Source organism: Salvelinus namaycush, chromosome 42 (assembly GCF_016432855.1).
Source record: "Salvelinus namaycush isolate Seneca chromosome 42, SaNama_1.0, whole genome shotgun sequence".
Taxonomy (NCBI): domain Eukaryota; kingdom Metazoa; phylum Chordata; class Actinopteri; order Salmoniformes; family Salmonidae; genus Salvelinus; species Salvelinus namaycush.
The window spans coordinates 6,844,298-6,854,332 of record NC_052348.1 but is presented as its reverse complement, the minus strand read 5'-3'; the positions used below and the strand labels follow the sequence as shown (position 1 = coordinate 6,854,332).

Genomic DNA, 10,035 nt, shown 5'->3' with positions numbered 1-10,035 from the left:
AGTTTCTTATGACAAATGTTTTTTTGTTTTTAGGGGTGCGACTGCATCTGGGGTAATACGCAAGGTTAAATTTAGTTCCTCAGTTAGGTAGTTGTCCGATTTTTGTACTCTGACGTCCTTGGGTAGGTGGAGGGAGTCTGGAAGGGCATCTAGGAATCTTTGGGTTGTCCGAGAATTTATAGCACGGCTTTTGATGATCCTTGGTTGGGGTCTGAGCAGATTATTTGTTGCGATTGCAAACGCAATAAAATGGTGGTCCGATAGTCCAGGATTATGAGGAAAAACATTAAGATCCACAATGTTTATTCCACGGGACAAAACTAGGTCCAGACTGTGGCAGTTAGTAGGTCCGGAGACAGGTTGGACAAAACCCACTGAGTCGATGATAGCTCCGAAAGCCTTTTGGAGTGGGTCTGTGGACTTTTCCATGTGAATACATGGAAAACAAGCCCTTTTTTTTTGCAGTATTTATTTACCGTCCTTACAAACCACTTAAGATAAATGTACATTGCTGTATTGTACATAGGCTGGTCATCCCGAGTGGCGCAGGTCTAAGGTACTGCATCTCAGTGCTTGAGGCGTCACAACAGACACCCTGGTTCGATTCCAGGCTGTATCACAACTGGCTGTGATTGGGAGTCCCATAAGGCGGCACACAATTGGCCCAGCATCGTCTGGGTTTGGCTGGTGTAGGCTGTCATTGTAAATAAGAATTTGTTCTTAACTGACTTGCCTAGTTAAATTAAGGTTACATTTAATATATATATATATATAAGAATAATCATCTAGGTTTGTACCTGTAGACTTTCCATCACCATGAAGAAAAACAATGCACAATACAATAATTGTGTACATTGAGACATCAAGTGGTTTGTGATGATGTGATAATGTGGCTCAGTTGGTAGAGCATGCTGTTGGCAATGCTATGGTTGTGTGTTTGATTCCCATGGGGGACCAGTATGAAAATGTAAACCGTAAGTTGCTCTGGATAAGAGTGTCTACAAAAAGGAATGAATAGACCATTTAAATTATTACATAGTTAAAAAACATCACAAAAGTAGTGCACTGGGCATTTACTAGTCCTGTATCTGCAGACTGACGTAGAAGTCTTCAGCACCTGCAAAAAATATTCTGCATTTCCCCCATCGCAGCACCCCTACCCCCAAACTACTTCCAGCAGCTATCATTATGTTCCTGACCAGGTGTCATGATGTCTGATGAAGAAGATGCTCCGGGCTGTCCTCCAGGCCAATAAGAACGGGGTGTCCATCAGGCGGAATACAGGCCGCTGACGGGGGAGTTCATCCCTGACCGAAAACTGGGCTACCCTTCACTGGAATGCTTCCTCCGCAGTATCCCCTCTGTGGTCAGGATGGAGAATTGCATTGGGGAGGTAAGGCCTACGTCCCAATAAACGGGTGGCTGGTATCCTAGTGGTTAAGAGCGTTGGGCCAGTAACCGAAATGTCGCTGGTTTGAATCCCCGAGCCGACTAAGCAAACAAAACCCTTATACCAGCCGTTTCCTTTCTACCTGCCACTTTCCTTTTCAATCTATAGAGGGAAGTGAAGACTTGCACATTTCAGGAGGAAGGACAGATTTGGAGTTTGAGGAGAGTTGAGCTAGTCAGATTAAAGTTTTAAGCCAATATGTGTCATTTTGTATGAGCTTGTACTCTCCGTATTTCTCCTGTAGATAATGTGCTTCGCCGCAGTCTGTCAAGAAACGGCCCACATCGCTCAGCTGGTCGCCCGTCAGAAGTCCAGCAAGAGGGCGCCTGGCAGCTCCCAGATGCTGAACTGTCAGATGAGGTCGAAATTGGCTTCAAACTTTGTGTTTTATGGTAGGTCTCGTCTGTCCTTGTCACAGTCAGTGTCATCTGACAATGGCTCTTTTTCTGAATGTGTCTTTCCTCGATGGCCCAGTTCACTATTCCTTTGAGAACTTGATTATTATTTTTTTAAATCTAAGAATAAGGGCCTTTCAGACCAAAATTATATTTCTCTCTCCGTCTCTCTCTCTCCTGATTCTTTGCACATATTAATACAATCAGTGAGTGAAAAAGTGAAGCAGGATGCTATCATCACTGACATCTACCTCTTCCATCTCTCCCCTTGTCTTCCTCCAGAGAAGCCTCTAACACAAGTCACTAACACACACCATTGTGTAAGGCATAGGTGGTTTGTGATGTTATACCGTATTCAATGTCATTTGATGTAACGTTACTGCAAAATGTCTTCTCTGCATTCAAATAGTACCAACAGATATTACTCTACCTCTGTCTTTTTTCAGGCCAGACAAGAAATGTACCTTTTCTTCTAGACTGGTGAATGAAGTCAACTATCACATTTCGAATACCACCCAGAAAGCTCCTGGTAAGTCAAGTGGGACCCACCTTTCTCCAGTTGGAGATTTGGCTAATTCCATGGCAGCAGATTCATAGTGGAGATTTTGTCTGAAATCCGAAAGACTGAGAGTATTTCTTCCTAGGAAGTGTATGCTATGTATGCCCCTAGAGGCCATCTGGTTTCAAATAACATTTTATTAGTCACACGTGCCGAATACAACAGGTGAAATGCTTACTTACAAGCCCCAAACCAACAATGCAGTTTAAAAAATACAAATAAGAAATAAAAGGAACAGTGCATATCTGTCCTCTGGATGCTTTAGTGGTGGTAGTGTTACTGTACAAAACATTTGAAAATGTTTTTACCCTACTGGACATGACTGGCTGGTATACTATGTAATAATGTGTCATCCATTCATCCTACTATTTCCCAGCTCCCTCCGTTACCATCAGTAACGTCTCTGCTCCTCCTCCGACGCCCAAAGCCCTTCAGCCGGGAGGCTGCAACCCCCAGGTGGTCCAGAGTCGGATCTCTGAGGTGCTGAAGAAGTACTGCAGTGGTCTGTGGCTGTCCAAGCTGCCCTCTGTGTACCGGGACATGCACAACCAGGACCTACCTGGCCAAGCAGTCATAGACCTGGAGAACTGGACACATAACTGCTCAGTAAGTGTCTAGTGGAAAATCATATTCTCTTTGTTTCCCTTCTATCAGCATCAAAAGGAAATGATAGAATAGCTACCACTTTATTTTTCACCCACAGATTTTCAGAACATTAAATAGTCACACCTTTTTACTGTAGTGTTTTGAGATGTTTCGTGCACTTTAAAAATGCACTTTGATGCATTGAGTGAAACTTTGTGTTTCAGGTTGAGAAGCCTGTTAGTACCAATCGCGCAGATAGGCTGGTCTACCCCCCTCAGCCCAAACCCCCCAGCACTGCTGTCGCACCAGTCAAACCCCCAACGGCCCCTTATACTGTCAAACCAGCCACAACCCTCCTAGCCAAACCCATCACTACCGCTCCAGTCAAACCAGTCACCGCCAACCCAGTGAAACTGGCCCCTCTATTCTATTCACTGCGGAGCCCCTCCTTGAACCAGAGTCAGACTTCGCCTACTCCACCGGCCCCCTCGTGGAAGAACTCCCCGACCCATACCCCCACCTCTCCAACTGCCCCCTCTACCGTGTGGAAGCCCTCTCCTTCCCACCTACTCCCTACACCCACCTGTCATTTGTGGAGACCCTGCCCTACGTCCTTCTCGCCCTCATGGAAGCCCACAACTACCTCTTTCTCCCCTACTCCCTACTCCCCCCCCCCTCACCCCCACCTCCCCAACTCCTCCCTTCCTCACCTCCCCCACATGGATGGGCTCCCCTACCCACAATACCCCTATCCCCCTTCTCCCCTACAGCGGTGAGCATCCCTGCGGAGGCGCGCCTCAGACTGAAGGAGCTGCTGTCTAAATACAGCCACGGCCTGTGGGCCCACGCACTCCCCAAGCTCTACCAGGAGACCTTCAAGGTCCCCCTTCCCAGAGGACATCCTGGCCAACCTGTCTCTCTTACTGGCCATCTGCACCATGGAGTACCCCATGCCCGACAACAAAAATAAGGCCATCATTTACGGCCCCGGCCAAGGTAGGGCTGCCTGTTCTCCTCCAGAAATATTCTTGTATTTATTCATTGTTTATTCAGGTGATCATATATTGGAGTAATTTCTGATTCCTCAATTCCTGGAGTCGGGAATCGACTCTTGAAATGGATTCCCTCCCAATCCTGAGCCAACTCCAATAGAAGAAACTGATAGAAAACACATTGACTAGGAAATCTCCCCTATAGGTTTGTGAAGCGCTGCAGGGAACTGTGAGCCAAAACACGATTAGGTGGTGAAAAGTTCAACAAACATTGGCCTATTAAAATGCGGTGAAAAGAGAAGTGTGTGGTAATGGGTTAGAATGGCCTCATGGGGATACTTTTCTGCCAACTTTTTTGTTGGATTTTACAGTCTAGTGTGAAAAATAATAATCATGGGAAGCAGGAAATAATGAGGATGCTTTATTGGCCCTTCCTATGCTAGGCTTAGTTACAGGTGTCCAGTCCACATCACCTACAAGACCCTGTTTATAACCAGACTTGTCTTGTTGCCCCTCAGGTGTTTTACCTGGACCACTAGCCCAGTAACCAGCCATGCAGGTGTACTACTAGAAGGCTGTACCTTGTAGGTTTTCAGTCCACAGAGAGTTCAAGGCCCTGTTTATAACCAGACTGCCTTGTTGCTCTACAGGTGTACTACGTGGACCATGGCTTCTCTGAGGTCCTCAATAGAACCACGCTATTGGAGCTGCAGAAAGACTTCCTCAAGCTGCCCTTCCATGCGGCTACCTGTACACTAGCTGTTAACCAAGTTCAACTCCCATTTCCCCCGTCTCTTCTGAGCGTCGCAACTACGATGTGTCTACTGAGAAGGATTCGTTGGAAAGACGAGTTGGGATTTGCGTGATGGAGAATACAAGCAGTTAGCTAAATGTAATGTTTATTTACACGTGGCACGTCACCACAGTTGATGGTGTTCCAGATTCTTGTGTGTTTAATCTGCTGTCTTTATCCTTCAGGGATCCTCTCAGATCTAAGTACCTCTGGGATGTAATATGGGGCAAGAGGTTGATTTTAATCGCTCTCGCTCTTTTTCCATCTCTCTTTCCCGCTCTCTTTTCTCTCTCTCCCTCACGCGTCTGTCACCATCTCTTTCTCCATCTTTCTCTCGCTCGCTCTCTTTCTGTCTCGCTCTGTCTCTGACATGCTGGGAGCAGCACAGGGTCAGCCTCGGAGTGGAGCACATTACGGGGTTAATGGCCTTGCTCTATGGCACACCGGCAGTAGGTACCACATGCAATATTATGTTCTGTGCTTCCTCCAATTTAAAACATTTTTTTCACAAAAGCTCTGACGAAGGCCGTGAGACCGATACGTAGGCTTATTGGGGATCGGTGATACTATCAAGAGCAGTGTGCGGTTTCCTTTTTCCTTCATCTTGTGCTTCCTCCATCTGAAATGCATGCATTCCCATCCTGTTTTCTCTTGCCGTGTGAGGTCATCTATCTCGATCTCTCTCTGTTTCTCACTGTAATGAGGGTTTATTCTCAATTAGGTGTTCATGAATGTGTTGTCCCATATTTCCTAAGTTTGGAGTTTGAATATGTCGGTGGTTTCTCCTCCAGGTCAACAGCACCTATACGAATGTGTCTGTGACCGACGTGTGTTCTGACGAAAGCGTCTTCTGCCAGCTGCCCTCCCGAGGTCGGGTCAAGCTCAACAAGATCCTGGAGAAGATCGAGGCCTTCTTCATAAACCCAGGTACATGAGGACAGTTGGGATAGTCGCACCATTCTCTTTTTTTGGGGGGGGGGGGGGGGACAAATTGCTGTTACACATATAGCCTAATAATGTTATGTGATTTACAATATGTTGTTGATCGTCTCTTCGCCAGGTGATGTCAGAGTCTCTGGTGTCCACGCCGTTCTGTGGGAAGTGCTGCCTGGCCCTGTACAAAGGAAGGTGGTCCAGAGTAGAGGTAGGAGACTGTCTGGAGAATAAACAACATGGGGAAGACACTTGGGGACATGGAAGGAACACGTATCCCAATGGGGTGTTCTCTGACAATACATCTGTTCACCCCAAAATAAATGTAATAGTGAAACCTTATGCGTTTCAAACCAATTCTCTGCTCTGTTATATTCTGCGCTGTGCTTGCTTTTACCAAACAGTATGTCTGTGTACCCCTGTCAGATCACCAACCTCCATGGTCACAAATTTGATTTGTGGACCTGGGAGTCCCAGCCTCTGTAGAGGTGATAGAGCTGAGAGAGATCCCTCCTCTGTTCCTGTACAAGCTCATGGTCATCCCACCACAGGTCGGACGGAAAGACTCATGGCTTTTTCGACTCCTTGACTTTTTCCACATTTTGTTACGTTACAGCCTTATTCTAAAATGGATGAAATAAAAAAATGTCCTCATCAATCTAAACACAATAACTCAAAATGACAAAGCGAAAACAGGTAATTTTTGGTGTGCAAATTTATTCAAAATAAAAAAAAACATACCTTATTTACGTAAGTATTCAGATCCTTTGCTGTGAGACTCGAAATTGAGTTCAGGTGCATCCTGTTTCCATTGATCATCTTTGCAATGTTTCTACAACTTGATTGGAGTCCACCTGTGGTAAATTCAATTGATTGGACATGATTTGTAAAGGCACACACCTGTCTACATAAGGTCCCACAGTTGACAGTGCATGTCAGAGTTAAAACCAAGCCATGAGGTCGAAGGAATTGTCCGTAGAGCTCCGAGACAGGTTTGTGTCAAGGCATTGAAGGTCCCCAAGTACACAGTGGCTTCCATCATTCTAAATGGAAGAAGTTTGTAACCACCAAGATCTGTCCACCCGGCCAAACTGAGCAATCAGGAGAGAAGGACCTTAGTCAGGGAGGTGACCAAGAACCCGATGGTCACTTTGACAGAGCGCCACAGTTCCTCTGTGGAGATGGGAGAACCTTCCAGAAGGACAACCATCTCTGCAGCACACCACCAATCAGGCCTTTATGGTAGAGTGGCCAGACGGAAGCCACTCTTCAGTATTTCTAAAAACCTGTTTTTGATTTGTCATTATGGGGTATTGTGTGTAGATTGAGGGGGGGGGGGGGGATCTATTTAATCAATTTTAAAATAAGACTCACATAACACAATGTGTAAAAAGTCAAGGGGTCTGAATACTTTCCGACTGCACTGTATCAACTGTTTTTGTACCACAGGTGTGGTAACAGCTGGTTCAGAATGTAATTTGGAAAGAAATTGCAGTAGGCACACTTTTTTTTAAACAAAACTATTGAATTTGCTTGCTTCAAGAGCAGCAATATGATGCTTGGAAAAAGTGAAGCATAGACTGGTGAGAGTTGATTAGACATTTAGAAGCAGGTGTGATCCACAGCTGGCGCAATGAAAGAATTGGGCCACAGAGTTGTCCTCATTAGCATAGCTTTCATCAGCTTTCAGAAGCCACAAACTGAAAGTAGGCACACTGGATGTCCAAAAAAGACAACATGAAAGGCTCGGACTGATTTTAACCCTCTCTTCCCCTTTAGTTAAAAGCACTTTGAAAAGGGAAAAAGATAAACATGTTTTCGATTGATTTTCCTTCTGTACTGTTAGATCTTCAAGGCATCTAACCCTCTACCTCCTTTCCTCTATGCGCTGTAGATCTCCAAGCTGAACTTTAAAATGAAATGTTATTGATTCTCCTATGTCATGTCGATCTCCATGCATTTTTAACCCTCTCCTTTTCTATAGAGCTCGACGCTGGACCAGGCCAAGCTGCTGCACATCTACCTGTTTACCCCTCAGGGCTGCCAGGATGTCACCAACGGTGTTAACCACCAGATGGTGACCTCTGACCTATGGAAGCCTCCCCCGGACCCCAGAAGGACGGTCTCCCTACCCCCAGTTTCCTCGACACCATGGTCGCCAACATGGTGGGTCAGTTTACCCTCGACAGCCCAGCCCGCGCCCTATCCCTGTCTCCACAAAGACACCCAGCCCTCTGGATGGTGCTGGGGACACGTCAAAAGTGCTCACCCCCACTTTGGTCACCTGCGCTTGGGGAGAGAAGCAGCTGGCGCTGTCCCTTCTCATGGAGCTTCCCCAGGCGGGCCAGAACATGGACGTCTACGTGTCTGTGACCTGTCACCCGGGACACTTTGTGCTGCAGGTAAGCAGTTCAAGAGAGCTGTCAATGGCTGCGTCCCAAATGGCACCCTATTCCCTACATGGTGCACTACAGTTGCACAAAAGTAGCACACTATGTAAGGGAAAAGGGTGCCATTTGGGACTCTGCAGAGAAATGGTTAATGGTGTAGCTTAGTCTTAGACTATGATTTTGTTTCGTCTTGGTGATCACGTGTATTTGTATATATGTTTGTATATTTTAGTCTGTATTGTTGAACTCAAGTGACATGGATTTCTTTGCCAAACTGTAAAAATTATTGCTTTCAGTGTGAACTAAGATGACTAAAAACACATGTAAAGTATGTAGAAAAGATAACGGTGCTTTATCATTTTTTAAATATAATATTTGAGGACTGACAATCACCAAAATAAAAGCTAGACAGTCAGGGAGAATTGAAAGTTCAAAAAACAATGACTATAGGAGTATATATTTTCTTATGTTTGTGCAAAAGAACACATATTAGCCATGGCAAAATGCACAGAATTGCAGGTAAAGTTATCCTACCAACAGATGCATATCTGTATTCCCAGCCATGTGAAATCCATAGATTACGGCCTAATGAATTGATTTAAATTGACCGATTTTCCTCATACGAACTGTTACTCTTGCATGTTGCGTTTTTATATTTGTGTTCAGTACATTTGAAATGTGTCAAATCAAACTCAGGACCTGTACAAGCTGATTGGAGAGATGGTCCTTTACTACAACCAGAGGGAGAAGACGCCGGGGCCCGGAGATGTACAGAAAGGCCAGGTCTACGCCGCCAAGGTGGACCATAAGTGAGTGGACAGATTAGGGCTTGGAGGCCTCCACAGTTTTTTGATTTTATACAAATGAAAAAAGCCAGTCACACACTTGTCTCTGGAATGAAGTCTGACGTCATTGTGTTTTTAGTCCTAGCTGATTTATGGGCTTTGTTTTGTTTTCACATGGCTGAGGCAATAACTGTTAGTGAAGAAGCCCCTGGTGACCCATGTGGAGTGTGGTGTAGGCGGAGCTTCCCTGGGACAGGAAGGTGATTGGTTGATTAATTTATAGAATTTATTTGAGAATTTACAAAAATACATAAATAGCCAGTAGCGACATACATTTCAAAAAGGATAACACAAAGTCATTGGTTGCATCTGAAATGGCACCCTATTCCTTACATAGTGCACTGCTTTTGACCAGGCCCCATTTTCAAAGGAGAGACATCTGGTTTCACAACGTCATGGCTGACTTCCCAGAGGAGCTGAGTACCGCCCCGTAGAACCGGACTGGACAGACAGAGCGCATACGACTGTGGTATCTTTTTCTTATGCCGCACAGGTAGAACTCTGCCAGAGTCTATCACATATGCTGAAATGATTTACAGCACTGCCTGTAGCATATAACTGTTGGTATCCTTTTCACTTATTCCACAGGTCACAAAGATCTGCCAGAGTGTCACAGGTCATTGGGGAGCTATTTATGCAGAACCGCAGTCTTATCAGCTTAGCAATGTCTGAAGCATAGAACTGATTTTTTTCTCCCTTATATATGTGGGGGGGGGGGGGGGGGGGGGGTGAATCAATTTGCAGTTGTGCATATACAGAGAAAGGGATTAAACAGCAGTACCGACCCCATCGATCTCCTTAGTAGGTTATGTCGTTCAAGTGTATATACAAAAAGTGTCCTTTATCGTTCAGTTTCAATCTTCTATCAAATACTTTGCATAGAAAGTTCTTTACTGAGTTAGTTATTATTCAGCACCAACTTTTGGTCTTTGCAGTTGATCTGTTTTAAGCCATTTGTCCTTCTAACTTGTGATTTTGTTTGTCTTTTACTTACTTTTTAACTTTTAAATAATAATTTATTTAAGTCGACTGTTTAATTCGTGTTTCAATACCTTGACTTTTGAAATGCTTGAAATGTATTTGACATACACTT

The 10,035-nt window shown here is 44.9% G+C and overlaps 1 protein-coding gene across 1 annotated transcript; it reads left to right on the top strand.

The window, feature by feature from the left end:
- The first annotated feature begins 1,226 nt into the window (after positions 1-1,226).
- Positions 1,227-9,158, top strand: LOC120034726 (tudor domain-containing protein 7-like). Its single transcript, XM_038981329.1, is given in 15 exon segments — positions 1,227-1,269; positions 1,272-1,393; positions 1,695-1,842; positions 2,781-3,010; positions 3,214-3,716; positions 3,791-3,872; positions 3,874-3,985; positions 4,612-4,844; positions 5,566-5,695; positions 5,830-5,928; positions 6,134-6,258; positions 7,157-7,161; positions 7,806-8,109; positions 8,591-8,602; positions 8,794-9,158. Coding segments are annotated over 15 exon segments (2,265 nt in total). The 3' UTR covers positions 8,911-9,158.
- Positions 9,159-10,035: the final 877 nt, after the last annotated feature.